At 39.2% G+C, this 16,580-nt stretch overlaps 1 protein-coding gene across 2 annotated transcripts in view; it reads right to left on the bottom strand.

Annotated features, from left to right (window-relative positions):
- Positions 1 to 16,580, bottom strand: part of mmp17a (matrix metallopeptidase 17a) — a 60,362-nt gene that overhangs the window by 23,005 nt on the left and 20,777 nt on the right. For both annotated transcript variants that reach the window (XM_040156652.1, XM_040156653.1), the window contains 3 exons: positions 14,230 to 14,362; positions 13,883 to 14,018; positions 1,449 to 1,735 (listed from right to left, as the gene is read on the bottom strand). In XM_040156652.1, coding sequence (XP_040012586.1) covers positions 1,449 to 1,735; positions 13,883 to 14,018; positions 14,230 to 14,362 — 556 coding nt within the window. The remainder of the gene's footprint in view (positions 1 to 1,448; positions 1,736 to 13,882; positions 14,019 to 14,229; positions 14,363 to 16,580) is intronic.

Raw genomic sequence — 16,580 nt, 5'->3', positions numbered from 1 at the left:
ATTATTCCATTTGCACCAGAGTGAACACAGACACAGCAGAGACTCTGGAATTCACATTTATTCATAAGATAACAAGGACACACACAGTTCAGCAAAAGTGCAAAGAGGAGGCGAGTAAATGATGATTTCTGCAGAGAAGATAAATATCGTATTGTGAGAGAGTGAATGTGTGAACAAGTGAATTAATGAATCAGTGAATGTGAGTCCAAAACTCCAAAGCACTGCTTGCGTTTTCCTGAGCTGTCTACGAATGACGGATATTTCCAATATAAATTTTGTCTATTTCTGATTAGCAGAGCTGATTTAATTCCATTTAAAGCCACTGTCATCCTGTCCTCATTTCAAACTCGCAGATTTCCGTCAGCCAGTAATCAAGCTCTTTGAAAGCGGTTTGATGAAAGAAATTTGGCAAGATCACAATCAGGATCTATTAGCCCGCTCAACTCAAAGAAAATACACACTGAATAAAATGTGTTTCACTGGAAAGGGCCAAACACACCCTGTGTGCCCATAACTATGATAAAGACAGACTTAATAATGATGCAATTTAATATTTAATATGGCTCAGGTCAAATATTCATATATATATATTATATATAATTTTATAATGATAATAAAGGTTCAGTTCACCCCCCCAAAAAAAAGAAAGAAAAAGAAAATAGTTTTGGTTTATCCGACAAGCTTATGAGATTTTGCTATTTTTGATGTGTAAAAAATAATATTTTGTGTTGTGACTAATGAATATTTATTAATCTAGCATTTTATATTTTTTTCAATCAACAGTTTGGATCAATTGTTTGGTTACCGAAATGCAAAAAAAAAAAAATGTTTTCAAAACAAAAACCAAAGATATTTAATTTACAGTGATATGATTTACAGTCCCCGCGACCCTCACAGGATAAGCAGTTTAGCTAATTGATGCATGAATGGATGATTTAAAGTAAAGCAGCAAATCTTTACATTTCAGAAACTGGAACCAGGCAATGTTGGATATTTTTGACTGATGAAGAAGTTTAGGTATTTGATATTTTTTTTTGGGATTGGGATTACTTTTCTGTCATCTGATTTAATCCTTGATCTACTAAAGATTTTAGCATTACTCTAGAGCAGTTTTGCTTTAAAAAAACAATGTCCTGGTTACTCAGGGTAGTGCACACATATCACTAACAACAATTTTCACTATTTTGTAGATGCTTTATGATGTCAGCATGTACACAATTAGCTGAATCGGTCAAAGGTATAAAGAAATTAAGTTCTGCACTTTATACAGATTCACCTAAACACATAAGCATTAAGTAATAGCAAATGATGTTATATTTTAGAGTATATAGATATATTGTAAATGGAAAATAGAGTTTATTTCAGTCTGTGTTGACGGCACCAAATGGATGCTATACATTTGTACAAGCACAGACTGGTTTACTAAAGCTGACTGCAATGTGCCTCACCTGGTGATCTGAAGGTCCACGCCTCATCATCATCAAAGTGTGTATCCCCAGCTGTGAACCTCTCTCCAGGGAAAAATGCGTGTGCCACGGTGCCCCCTGGCCCGTCAAAGGGGTATCCGTCATTGTGGTCGGCCTTAGTGAAGTCGATTTGAATGTCTGCATCACTGCCGGCCACCTCGTGAAAGTTAAGTGGTGCGATGTCGCTCCAGACCTTCAAGGCGTAGTACATCAGGGCTCGAACAGTGTCCCTGCCCAGTAAGGCCGAATCCTTAGGGAAGGTCCTGACTCTGAGAGAAGGAGGGGAGAGAAGGAATATATTACATAGAATAAGGAGAGAGAAGAGGCGATGAGGGGGAGGAGAAGGACATGGAGGGGGGGGGGTCGGGAGCGGGGAAGAGGTGGGTAATGAGGGAAGTACAGGAGTCCTGACAGAAGAACAAAGTAAAAGTGAAGACAAGAGAGAAGAGCCAGGCAAAATGAGAAGAGGAAAAATGATGATGGACATGAAACAAGAGAAAAAAAAGGAAATTAAAGGAGGAAAGGGTAAGAGAGGTAAAATCTGTTGTAGGAGATGAATGAAGAGGAGTAGTATGTCAAGTACAAGGGTGACACATCAGAGATGAACATGAAGAGACAAGAGAGTTAAAAACGTAGAAAAGAGAGGGCTGAGCACAGGAGACAGAAAGAGGGAAAAAAGGAAACAGGAGGGGTTGGTACTCAGTAGATACTGGCAGGATAAGAGCAGGATGGTGAGCTCTGAATTGCATAAAAGGATAAAAGCATAAAGGTCAACTATGTCTACCACTTGGACAGACCTGCATGAAAATGAAAATTCCTGTTTCCACTCACACAGCATTTTATGTCATTCCATTGGTTGTTGTATTTCATGCTTAGTTGCTCCTGTAGCTCACATATACTAATGATAAGTTGAGAGTACAATGTGAATTGGCAGATTATTGCATCAGCTTTCAGGAACAACTCATTTGCTTTTCCATTTCTCTCCTCCTTATTTATTTTTCTTCCTTCCTCACATCATTTTAACATCATTCAAGCTATTTCTTTCTGACAGCCAAAGTAAAACAGGCCAAGAATAAACAGGGAACCACTCAGACATCATGTTAACTTTGTCTAACCCCGCTCCTTCTCTATTTTCTTGTTCTTCCTCTCTTTCACCTTCTTCTATCACCACCCATGAGTCTTTGCCTCCTCCTGCTCTGCTGTTTTTACATGACGCACTTCCCTACTTCCTCCCCACAAGAGCAGTTTGTCTAAATAGAAGAAGTGTGTTAGCCATTGCAGGCAAGGAAATTCAATCAGTGTTCATCTGTGGGAAGCCTCGAGAGAGCTGCCTCGTCTTACCACCACAACTATCTTACATTCTGCTACCAATCAGGTCAAAATGAACAGTTGGATACTGACAGAGCATCCTTTTTTATATAATAAATCTATGCTGAACAGACAGAGTAACAATACTGAATGATTTGTATAATTAATTGCTGCAAAACACTTAACACAATGAAGGTGCTCTATAGTACAGGAAATTCCCTTTTTTCAAATGACTTTCTCCCACTAACATATTGTATATAATAACATTTTGTAGGTGTTCAAGGTTGTCCTAGTAGCACATGATGCTAGGGTGCACTCTATGCACTGCACAGCGAGATTTTAATGATAATCTTGACATCTTTTTCAAGTGTCATGACTTGCATCAAACAAGACATGGATATTGATTCACATATTGATTGTCATAGACAGACTTGAGGACTAGGTTAATACTACGCGGCAAGCCGGAATTCCACAAGGACACACAGACTTTACTGGGCTCTGAATCTGAAAGGTGAACATATTGGAAGATGGAAATAAAATTCACAACACACTGTGTAACAGGTAAGCAAATATTGGAATTCTGGTGTAAGACAACCCCAGGAGACCACCGATTCTTCATGTACCCATACCAAAACAAAAAAGACCATCTGTCAGACAACCTGCATTGCTCATTTATACTGCAATGTGCATGAAAAAGGCAATGGAAACTGAGAAAAAAACTCTGTAGGGAGATTTAGAGGTGAGTGCACTCAGTAAATCCTGAATAAAATGGCATATAAATTAATTCTCTCTAACTCAAGGGACACCACTCTGTTTTTCTGTTTGGTTGGTGTTTAATCCATTTTTTAAAAATCGGAATATTTCTATATCACATATTATGTGATTTTATCTCTATAATGTCAACAGAAAATGGCCAACTTGGTCTAAATCCAATGGTTCTAAAACTGGGGGACAGGCCATTTCAGTTGAGCATAATGACCGGGGTGTAAAATGTGGAGCATACCTAAAACTGAATAAACCTGGTTCATTAAGGAACAATGTGTCTTTAAGTGATCATCCTTAAGATTTTCATGAAATCAAACCTGGTTTTTTCATACTATTTATGGTCTGCATTTTTTCCCAGCAAGTCATTCAAGCTGTTCACACTCGCCTAGCTGTTTGTAATTACCTCTAGTTATTTTCATTGTTGGTGGTGTGGTCCACCATTGCCGCGCTGGATTCAAATTACCAAATGCATGTATTGCATGTATGTAATCCAACGTTACTGTTTTTACTGTTATTCCACTGATATCAGCCTCATCATTTACAATTCCCAGAGTAGTATCAAACTCAGTGAACAGATCTTAATTAAACTATATAAAATTACAGATAGGATTAGGATTATGATTAGCCTTTATTGGCTTTATTGACATGGTAATTGTGGATATTTTTTGACAGCAAATCAGTTTTAAATTTCACTTGATGAACTGAACAAGAAGGAGCAGTCAGACTGAGCTGTTATATGAAGAGCTGAGCGTGGGTGCACAGGGTACACACCTCCAACCCCTTTTTTTGGTGCCCTGCTGATGTTTGGAAAACTTTTCATACCATTTCAAGCATGAAATCAGAACGCAGAACTCTGAGACCTGTAGTAATAAAAAAACGGCACTTGTGGTTACCACCAGTAACCATGTGTGTCACCAAATCGGCCAGGACTGATATCTTCAGGTGTAGCTGTAATGCTTGCCCCCCTCTCCCCTTTACGGTGCATTTACAAATCTCACTCCACAACGATATTATCCCAAAAACACCTTGTAATTTTTGATCAGCCCCATCCAGCCCCATCCAGCTATGGGGCTGACAAACTTAGTCCATGCCAATCATGTTAAACATTTAGGTCACAAATAAGTTCAGAGACTGAAGTTCTGTCAATACAAACAATCGTGTTCATAGAAAGAACTTTGTCATTCCCATTTTATCTCATGTTAAATCTGGCTTCTTGGAAGCCACTATTCTGTTTAACAAAACATTTGTTTGACATTTGTTTCAATTCATACTTGAATTCTTTATTATTAAGGACTTCTTGCTGAGCACTGGTGACTCCCCCCTCTGACTGGAGCGTCACCACCACAGTTTTTTTGTTTTTGCTCTTTTACCCGCCTGGGATCTGTGGTCACGGTGGTGGTACCACAGGTGGTGGTTCGTAGTGATAGTTTCAAAGGTTCATTTATCTTTGTTTTTTTTCTAACCTAATTAATGGTGAACACCTAAAGCTAGGCTTTAACCATCAGCATTGTTAAAGATTCAAAACAGATTCATCCAATATAATCTCAATTTTCTAGGGATACTGGGCTGCTCATCTCATATGCCATAATCTTCGTGCTATATATGATTTCAACGTTTACTGTCCATTTCAAGCATTTCCCAGTATAATTCAGATTTGTTTAATTTGTAATGACCGTACCAAGAGACCACAGAGTCTGAGGTGCAATCAGCCTGGTGAAAAACGAGTACACTTGGGAATGTTTGTCCGGTACTCTGATCACTAAGACTGGCTCTGTAGGACTTGTGCCAAGCCTGACAGCTTACAGCTCACAGAGGTTTGAAAGTTAATGCTAAACTTCCACAAACAACTCAAGCTGTAATTCAGGTGAGCAAGGTTGGATGGCTGTATGACACCCTCTATTTTATTTCAGAAGAACTCACTGCATGTCCAGGCGACAGAATGAGAAAACATGGAGAGAATGAACAGGATGATTTAGGCAAGAAGTAGATAACGAAGGAGGAGGAGAAAGAAAGATAAAATAAGTTGGAAAACAGAGACCTAACATGAGGGAGGGTGAGAAAAAGAGCAGCTAAAAGGCAAAAACACAGAAACTCTCATATTTCAGAAATATTTTTGACAGCTCCCTATGGCTTCATATTCCACAGTTCTAACTATAGTCAGAACTACGCCGTTTGTTCTCCATAATAATGACAAGTTCCTTAAATTTCAGCTTTTCTCCAGACTACTACACTCAGAGGGATCAGTGATCACAAAGACAGATTTCCATCTCTGACAGAGTATCTGATGTTGTCTTTTCCTTACCCGCCAAAAAATGTTCCTCATTACAGAGGCTTTTTCTAAAATGGCTTCTGCTTTTTTACTTTTCAGTCCTGAGTGGTGCCTTCAGAGCCTCCTGTCTGGCTGCATACAGACCAAACAAGCTCCCTTAAATGGGTTGGGCAGCATGTACATAGCCTGAGGGATAAAATCCGGGGCAACAAGATTTCCTTAAAGTTTTCTTCTGTTAGAACACACTAACATATGGAATATACTGTATTGCCTGGCCAGTAAGAGGGCCAAGCTTAGAAAGATTTTAGTGAGTCATTTAAAGTAGAACTATAAAACTATAAAAGTAGGGAGAACAAAACTGGAATTTGCAAAAGTGAAGCGGGCATGTCCCATGGGGGGATATATACATTTGCTTGTATTCAATATCTGTGCAAGGCAGCTTCGGTATGGCTATGGTTAGGGAAAGATGGTGGACATGGCAGATAAACTATGGCTAAGGTAATGTTGGGGTTAGGCAACTAAATAGCTTGGCTAAGGTTAGGGAATGAGCTTGGTTATGCTTAATAAAAAAGCAAATGTTAATTGCGGGTCTATGATGGGATGCCAACTCTGGTCTCCTGCATAAAAGATGGATGTGCTACATGCCCAGGCAACCTCCACACCATAACTTTCAATATCGCTGCATAGAGGGCACATCACTTCCTGCATTAGCACTGAATGAAAGAATCATCGAATATACTATAGATGTCAATTATGGGGATCCTGAGCTGGGAAATTATGGCTTTGCCTTAATTTGTCCTGAATCCAGCAGCATGGCTGGAGATACGTTCCATACTCTACTATTGACAAATGTTGAGTTAGCAAGTTTTGTGTTGGTTGATTCCTCAACAGCAGGTTTCCACACAACCTTAAATGACAAAGCTGCCATATTTGCTGTAAATCAAACATAATTTCAGGTAATGAAGCAGGCAAGAAAAGGTTATTCATTTCGGCTCTATGTGCAGTTCCATTAAAAGTCATATTTCCGGTCACTCTTTCACTTGTAATGACCAAAGGCAGAGTATAGGGATGAGCAAGAAACAGGTCTGCAATCCATCTTGCTTCCTGCACCAAAGATTAGGGAGAAGTGATTTAATAGACTTTGAAATTAGTTGGATGGACAGAAGGCTGATTAAGGTGGACTTCATCTTCTCGACCTATTTAATTCCATGGCGTGATTTCCTTCTTCATTTGACAAATGAGTAAGAGCAACCTAGGCTTATGTGTAGGTAAATGTGTGTGTGCTACATTTGTATGAACTTAAGCTGATATGGAAAAACACAAATGTTTACACACACACACACACACACACACACACACACACACACACACACACACACACACACACACACACACACACACAAACACACACATTCTCCTATTACATTTCACTTGTGTGACTTTTAAGTTCCACATACATCTTACAGACCTCTTACACATGTGGACTCTGAGCGATGATTCAGATGAAGAGAGGCAGAGAGGAGAGTAGAGGAGGATGGAGAGAGGGGAGTGAAACAGATCAAGAAAACTCTGAGACTCTTTTGCTGTCTCCCACCTTCAGCCTCTCAGCAGGCTCTTACGTCCTGTGGCTCTGCTGTTCCACAGAGACATGAGCTGACATCAAAAGTGATGCTAAAAAGTACATGAGCACGCACACATATTCACACAAACACATACACAAATGCACACACAAATAATATTCACCTCCTGTGCTCCGCTACCCTCTGTAGACATAAGCTGATTACCTTGCAAATTGAAAGCTCATATGCCGACGGTGATTCGTTTGCTCGAATGCATTTGTAGATACAAACGTGTAGCGGCACAAACACTCAAACGCGCTCACATACATGAAAACAGCTTGCTGAAAGAGACTCATGCTATGTCTTACCCCAAACTCCTCATACTTCACTTACACACAAACACAAAAGCATGCACACATGTCATGCCGTTCAGGCTAAAGATGAAAAACGCTAAATTAAAAGGCTCTGCATGAGTCTCCCCTCTCTCCACAAATCTGTTTCTCCCTTTTCCAGTCTGTGTCTCCCCTTTCCCTCATTCTCAGTCTATTCTGACTATTATAGTCACCACGCTGAGATGGTGGTGTGAAATCTGGATAAAAATAAGATGGGTCCTTATAAGATGACACTCAATAACCGCATTATAGATAATCTTAAGGTTCCCCTAAGAAATGTCAGCCTCAAATCGCAGCAGGGAGATAAACGCAGAGGACTTCAGTATCCTGGAATTATGTAGCAAGATGTCAATAAACTCTGTGTGGCAGAACTGTTTTGTGATACAGACAGACAAATGGATGGAGCTGTGATTGACAAATAATAAAGTTACCTCTAAAACAGTATATATATATATATATATATATATATATATATATATATAAGGCAAACTCAAGGCTATATGCTTGAGTTTGGGTAATAGATTTCAAGAATCTATTACCCAATATAACTGATTCAAATAGATCGAGGCAGGGATGTGTACCTGCAACTGCATGTAAACAAGAATGTTTTTCCAAAAATGGTAATTATTTCAAATACTGAAGCAAGAAATAACAGCAGTTCCTGTTTCTCGAACTATTCCTACACAATTTTTTTTCCATTAAGGGTGATGTAGCTGGACTTTCCATTATGAATAATGGAATACCAATTTAGGAGTGTTTTGTGTGCCATGAGCCTGTCCATGAGTGGAATCAACAAACCTCTTATGGGTGCATCTGTAGGAGCACAAAAGGTTGTCAACGGTAAAGATGAGTCAAAATATCTACAAGGAAGCTTACATTTTTAGTGTTTATCGTTACCAAAAAAAAAGTCCAATGAAGCATGTGCCTCATTGTTTAATTCAGTTAAAAGACAGCAGTGCACATCTTACACTGTACCTAATGTTTTCAGGATTTCTTGTCTTTTCATTAATATTTACACAAGCATTTTATAGTAGAATGATTTCTAGCAATTTCAGTTTGTCGACTGACTGGATCACTTTGGTCCAGACTGAAATATCTCAAGAATGGATTGCTATGAAATGTGGTACAGAAATTCATGATTCCTGGATAATGCATCCTGATGACTTTGGTGATCCCCTGACTTTTTCTCTGGTGCCGTCAGCAGGTTGACATTTGTGGTTTTGAGTGAAATGTCTGAACAACTCTTGGATGGATTTCCATGAAACTTGGTACTGACATTCATGTCCCCCTCAGGATGAACTCTAATAACTTTGAGGATTCTTTAACTTTTCCTCTATGCTCTATCATCAGGTCAAACTTTTAACTTGTCCAAATACTCTAGTACATATTTTATGACATTCCCATCAGTGCCATTACCTCAGCTTTACTTTGAGTTTGGTGCTAATTAGCAAATGTTAGCATGCTACCATGCCAAACTAAGATGATGAATATAGTAAACATTAGAGCTGTTAAAAATTAACATGTTACTATTGTCATTGTGATCATGTTAGCACACTGATGTTAGCATTTAGCTCAAAGCACCACTATTTCTCAGCACAGGCTCACAGAGCTACTAGCATGGCTGTAGACTCTTAGCCTTTTAGTATCAATGTATTATTTCAGTCCAGTAACTCGGGCATAGCCTATATATAGTGCTTTCTTCACTGGGTATGAGAAATGTCATTGGTTACACCTTGCCGGGCGCTACAGGAACTTCTCGATTTAAAAAGCTCAGCCCTGCCACTCTGGATTTTCTTTCCTTTAAGATCAAGGTCAAAATGTCACATTATGTGGAAATCAAATTAATTCGACTTGCTTTTCTTAGTTTGCACATAACAAAGGAATTGGTCCAAGTCAGTCACCTGATGACTACACAGCAACATATGTCCACTTCCCAGCTGTCAAAGGAATAAGAGAAAGAAAAAAAGAAACATTTAAATATTGTGGAGAGCCTGCCCAGTGCTGCTACCAGCTTTATGTTAGTACTTCTTATAGTCCCAGAGCTACTTATATCGATGGATGCAGCTGTGGCATTTCTTAACACTCACTAACTACTGTGAGCTATGGCTATCATGTGTCTCTACCCCTTTTAAATAACTCTCACTGGCTTTGGAGTGCTTAATTATGGCTACACCATACAGGTCTCAATGGCTTTGAGCTTCAGGGTATGTTACAATAATAATACACCCCTAAATGCCACTGAGGACCAGCATCCATGTGTTCTAGATACATTTTCATGATCATTAAATGCGTCTTGATGTTCCTACATTTCTCATGCTCATACTCAGTTCATTTACTTAATTAGAAAGCTTACAGTGCGAGTCTAAAGAGACAGACGCGAGTTTGTGATTTTTTAATCAGGAATAAGTTTGTAAAACTTACTTACTATATCAGGATAAAGATATTCAGAGAGAAAAGATGCAATCTTCCTCATCATGTTTGCTCCTTCTTTCTTTCTTTTTCGTTGTCATTACTGATCTTCCTTCCCATTTTTCCACTCCTCCACTCAGCTTGCTACACCAATCTGTTTGTGTTATCAGTTGGGCTGCTAATGACTGCAATAGTGTCTGCTGTGGTAATGGGCTAACAATATGAGATAATGAGGTAACAGTAGGTTGTTACACAACTCGGCTGTTAGTGTTTGTAATATACTTGGCTGAGTGCAGTGTTCTGTATCGGTGTGTGTGTAACAGAACTAGAAAAAGGTAAGCAGGAGCTAAACTGGGATTAAGGGCTCAGCCCTGGCACAAACTCTCGCAGACATCATCACAAAAATCATACTTATATTTCTATTGAGGAAAAGCACATCACTTTAATCCTAGTCCAGCCTAGCCCCTTATCTTTTTCTTCCTTCTATGAAATAGCTGAGAGTCACCATTCACCACTTACTCTGCATATTTCAGAACATAATGATGTGATTGATGTGTGTGAACAAGCAGAGGAGAGTGCAAAGCGCCAGTCAGTCAGAAACTGCCAATTATGCTGAGGTGAGCTAAATCAGGAATGAGTGGGCAAGTCTTTGCTCCTTAATGTAAGTTAGTACGATATTCTAATCAAACAATCTATACATAATGGTGCAGACCTTTGCTAGATCAGAGGCTCCAATAACAAGTCAAATTATAAATGCTGCAGATACTGAAAGTCTCTGCCTCTGTGAATACCCAAATGAAAGTCCTAATTCTATTCGAGTATTTACATGCCTGCAGTGACTTTGAGTGGTATGATCTCAAGCGGAACACCTGGAAAGACATACAGTATTGTAGTCTGCAGTGGAAACAGAGGGACTTTGTGCTCATTGCTTACCACAGTGATGTCTTTATGATGCAGCGAAGGGCTTACTTACTTACTCACAAAATAGCACCTGCACATGTTTGCAGTTTGCTACCTCTTCCAGAGCTGTACTTGACATTATTTTTCTAATATGTTTTTACTTTTACTTCTCTGTGGCACGGGAACAGATTTAAAAAGACGAAAACAACCAGAAAGTGCGATATGACAAGAGTAAGGCTGATGAGTAACTGAGCTCTGTAAACTAAGTAACTCTTACAGTAATTGCAATCTTAATGTGACTAACATAGCCCTTATGTTCTTAACATGACAGTTTCCTTATTATGAATCTAATTAATATCAATTTAGTGTATCATTCACTGATCATACACTCAGTTATGAACAAACTGTGGATTCCAATAACATAAAAAAACATAAACATAAACATGCCAATAGAGGACTACAGCAATTGTGGTTTGAACTTGATATCAATATATAAAACCAAGCTATTTTTATGCATCCTTTCAATATTTCATCCTCTGTGTGGGTAGCATGATGTTTTAAAAGATTCAAAAAAGGAACTTGTTCTGAGTAACTACCTACATTTGAGTAATAAAACATCAATAAACTCTTTTGTTTTTATATATTACTTTCCTGGCTTTACAATGAAATAATTAACATTGATATATTAAAGGAATATGTACAGTATGTTTCAGCGATAAAAATAGTTAGATTTTTCTTTAATCTGACTGATGCGATGGATCAGCATACTAACATTTAATATGCCTGTCAGATTGCATCTGACTCATTAGCTGCTTTGCGCATTATCTCCATTCTGTCAGCCCTGTTATTCACCCATATAATCTAATGAAGCAGAGATACCATGAAATATTAGATGATAGAAATAATTTTCTAAACCAAGCAATGAGGGAATGACTGTGCAAGAGGTACAACATCAACTGAAAACAGAGGCAGAGAGAACACCCAGAGAATTACAGTGGAGGCCAATCTGTGCAGAATATAAGTGATTTGTTACGGTGCTTTACAGGAAATCTGCTCCGTATGGAAATCTCTCTGGATCTGAAGTTAGCACATAATCCACAACTATCCCTGTGCACTGTTCTACAAATCTGAGTGCTTTGAACACAAAGGTGCTTCACTGGACAGAAGACAAGTCTGTCTTATTTCAGAGTGGGGAGAGCTGACAGGAGCACGGTGTATGACTGGCAGCAGTACAAACAAGAGAATGAAAGTTAAAGCCCAGCAGGAGAGAGACAATACACATACACCTGTGTGTATGTGCACACATGTATATACTTTATGTGTGTGTGTGTGTGTGTGTGTGTGTGTGTCTTTGTGTGTGTGTGTGTGTGTGTGTGTGTGTGTGTGTGTATTGGCTTTCCTTATTTCTCAATCCATATGTGTATTCATATTCTGCACGCACACACGAACACACACACGAACACACACACACCAGCTTATGGCAGCTCATTGCTGAATCAGGACTGATGGCGTGTGTGAATCAGCACAGACCATTCATATGTTTCTCTGCCTCCTCTACAGTTGTCTAACAATATGCTGTGGTTTCTCAGATGGACATATCATTTGATCATGGGAAAACATCCCTCCCCAAAGCCTTTGCTCTTTAGGAATCGCACATATGACTTTCTGAACCATTAAAGGAATAGTCCACCATAAATCTAGCTCTTAACAAATACTCAGGCTTGAAACGTGGTTCTAAAAAGTTTGTATCATGCGTCTTTCAGAGGACGGCAGCTTTTGTCAGCTTGGATTCCCAGCAGTTTAAAACTGATTGCCAGAGTCATGGCAAAATGTATCAAAACATCCACAGAAACTTCTCAAAGCGCTCCTCCTGCAATATCCATTTCTCTGCTGTTGATCTTCGCGCTCAGTGAATTGTTTCTGTGAAATGTGGAGGCAATGACGTGAGAAGGAAGTGATGCATTGAGCTATAGTGTGGGGAAACTAAGAGAGCTTAGAGAATTGGGTTACTGTATGTTGCAGGAGTGCTTTGAGAAGTTTGCATGGGTTTTACTAAGTTTTTATCCTTTAATTACAATAAAATTGCAAGGACTTAAATTACATAATGTCCTGTTAGTAGATCTAATTAATATATATACAAATCTTTCTGTACCTTAATGTAATACTATGGGAATTTTGAGAAGTAACCAACTTCTAATCATTAAAACAACATTTTATTTTGTATGTTTAATTAAGTATCTATGTCCCGAGGAATCTCTGTACATCCTATGAGAGAACTGATGTGTTTGTTGTTCATTAAAGGTCTCTCTAATGATCTTGCCACTTTTACAAAATGCCCTTCCTTTGAGCCAGAATTGATCAGATGAGCACAAGATTCCTGGCTGGAGGAAAAGTCCTCTAATCTAATCTATCAAAGGATGCACAGATGGAGGGAACATGATGGGATTTCTGACTTATAGGTAGATGCACTGCGCTGATGTGACGTACTGGACTGAATCTGACTGTGCAGACCTGCATTAAGCTCAGATGAACTGATCTCATTTGAAACAAATAAACAAAGCTGAAACACAAATTATACTAAACAAACTTTCATGGCAACTGGACAATTCTTCTTCAGACAGTCATTACTTCACTTATTACTTAGTATGTAATTTATGTAACTATTAATCCAAACTTTGGCCAGATGCTAACTTAACCACAAACTGAGTAACAACCTAGAGTGGCCCATCTGTTTTCTTATTTGTAGATTACAGAATTAAAGTGGATTCAACATATTGTCTAGTAGACCTTACAGTATGTCTCATTGTTCCCTACCTCCAGGATAGATGCCTCTTATTCCATTTGTTCTGAGGAGTGAGGCCTCGTTTCCTGCGGCCCGTTGTCCCCTCAGCCTCAGACACATCTGGCAGAGAACATCTGGGTGTTTTCATTAGACCCAGTGTGGCTTGGTCTAAAGAAGAGAGGAGAGAAGAGGAGTGGCTAATCCTGTCAGTGAAGTGCTGATTCAAAACTATGTAAGATTCTAAGGTTATAGTTGTTGGTTTTCTTGATTGGAATGAATGTATTAATTAATTAGTTCTTCCATATATTTTGCCTTCATCCAGCAAAAGTACCAACTCTCCCACATGACCCCCCCCCCCCAAACAAATACAGCCACATACCCAAGACTCCGGTCTCCTTCAGCCCTCCAAACTTCTGCATGGCTTTGATGGCCTTGGTCAGCGCCTCCTTGGTCTGAAGCTGACCAGTCACTGGGTCAGGGGGCGGGAGGTAGCCAAACCTGCTCAGCCAGTCCTGGAGGGGAAACAGTAGACACAGAGTTCAAGAGTCATCCCAGGCATTTCAAGGACTCCAAGCATCCCAAAGCGGCTGGGAGGGTCTGACACCTGTTCATGTTTACTGTCTGTGGATTCTGTGTGTCTTTACACATATGTGCAATTAAGCTCTGTGTTCCCTAAGGTTAATCACTGTACCGAAGGTGTTATAACACAGTTGTGTCTGTGAGTGTATGTATATGTCTGTGCAAACAACCAACACAAAGATGATTAAAAAAAAACAAAAAACAGAGATAGATAGTACATAGTGTCTGATTAAAAATAAACTGATCCTCTTTCTTAGTTACCACAATCATTCAAATACACATTTGTGCTATAAAAAAAACGTCCTGTGACGGAGTGCTGTCAAAAATGTGTGGGAACCACTGCCTTAGACCGCTAGGCCACGAGGACGCACCTCTTCTCATTTCTTTTTATACCTCATGCACTTGCTCTTTTCATCGTTTTCCTTTGCAGTTATGCTAGAACTGCATATGGTGAGGGACATTTAAGTTGCTATCTGCGAGGCTGGGTTGCTGATTTATCAGAAACACAGATGATCAACTGAAAGACATAGACAAGTGTTTAATGTTTGTTTTTTTCATTACCAGGTCATGATCTAAATTTGACACAACTGTCATATAAATATTAGTCAGGCCTATAATGATGATAATATAGATTTTTGATGTATATGAGATCAATTCAAAGAATAATATGAGTAAGGATACACAGTCCAGCAAAAACAAAATCCATGAGTATGTAAAGGGTAGTACCGCACCTCCATTTCCATTTGAGACCATTGAAGTTGCTGCCAATCAAAGCAGCCCAGCTGAGTGCATTGATTGCTTTTGGACCGTACAAGATCTGACTGATGGAAACATCTGAGCTGCAACCTGAGCACTGCTCTTTTCCTCTTTCTTTCTGTCTGGCCTTTTCTCCCCTGAGGTCTTTCTTTGTCTTTTTTCTCTCTTTCGCTCCTACCTTCATCTGTCTAAGCTCCACCAAGGCCTCCTCCTCCCTCATGATCTGACAGCTAATAAGAGATGGCGGATTTTAAATCGGTTTTTGATCAGCACTCATCAGAGGTAAGTGACAGCGATCGATAGCAAGGCATCCCTCCTGTATTGACAACACTGACAAAATCCCATTAACTGAATGACTAAGCTTTAGTGAAGCTCTCAGCTGGCTGTTATTTGCCTCCTCATGGTTGGCTTTGCAATCCGTGCAGAGGGCTTGGGAAAAGTGTACAGGGGAATTAAACTGACCCTTGGCAACAGCACGGAGGATGAGAAACAACAATTTATTGAAACAGTTTTAAACTGTAATGCCAGGGGTAAGTGGGAGACATCAAAGAATTTAAAAAGGTAGCAGGGAAGTTAAATTGACTCTATGAATCAACAAAGACAGCAAGCAATGACACTGTTTTCCAATGAATTTCTTAAAGAGAACTGATCACTAGAATAATTCAGTGAAATTCAAAAATGCAGTAAGGGGTCATTTTAGATAAATATCTTATTTTTGTTTCTTCACTCTTATCAGTAGTAACATTGTACTCACCAACACTGCTAAAAAGAAGCCAGATGGGGTAAGAAACATGAGCATAGACAAGTATACAAGTTTGAACCCCCAGCTTCGCCAAACTTATTTGAAAGAGAGAACGAAAGTGAATAGTGAGGGTGTTTTTTTTATTCCAAATAACTTGTTTGTTGTATACATCCATCACTGTTTACAGTCTGTGTGCTCCAAATCCATACTGCAAACTAATTCTAAGCAGATTTTGAGTATGTAATGTGTTCAGACTGGACGAGTGATAAAATTCAATATGCTAGTCGACAAATTTACAGTATCTATAGTAAATGCAGTTGATTTTTGAGTGTGCCGTTGATGGACACTATTTCCCTACAATACAATGCACAAAGGAAATGCAGGAGGAATTAATTGTGAATGGGACTGAGACAGCTGCAGAAAAAAAAAAAAAAAAATTTAACAAAGTGCGTGGATGCACATCTGTGTGGAGTGTGTGAATGTGCCTGCATCCATACAGACAAAAGGAGACTTAAGTTCATCATCTCTGTAAGCAAGGTGTGTCAGTGATGGATTACCCCTGTGCTGTCTACAAAACTGCAAACCCCTGTTTTCACACACTGCCCATAAAGTAACTACATCAAACTCTTTTGTGGAGCCAGCAGCTAATTTAG

This window comes from Xiphias gladius, chromosome 20, assembly GCF_016859285.1.
Source record: "Xiphias gladius isolate SHS-SW01 ecotype Sanya breed wild chromosome 20, ASM1685928v1, whole genome shotgun sequence".
Classification (NCBI taxonomy): domain Eukaryota; kingdom Metazoa; phylum Chordata; class Actinopteri; order Istiophoriformes; family Xiphiidae; genus Xiphias; species Xiphias gladius.
The sequence above is the reverse complement of the archived record's forward strand: the minus strand, read 5'-3'. Positions and strand labels throughout refer to the sequence as shown.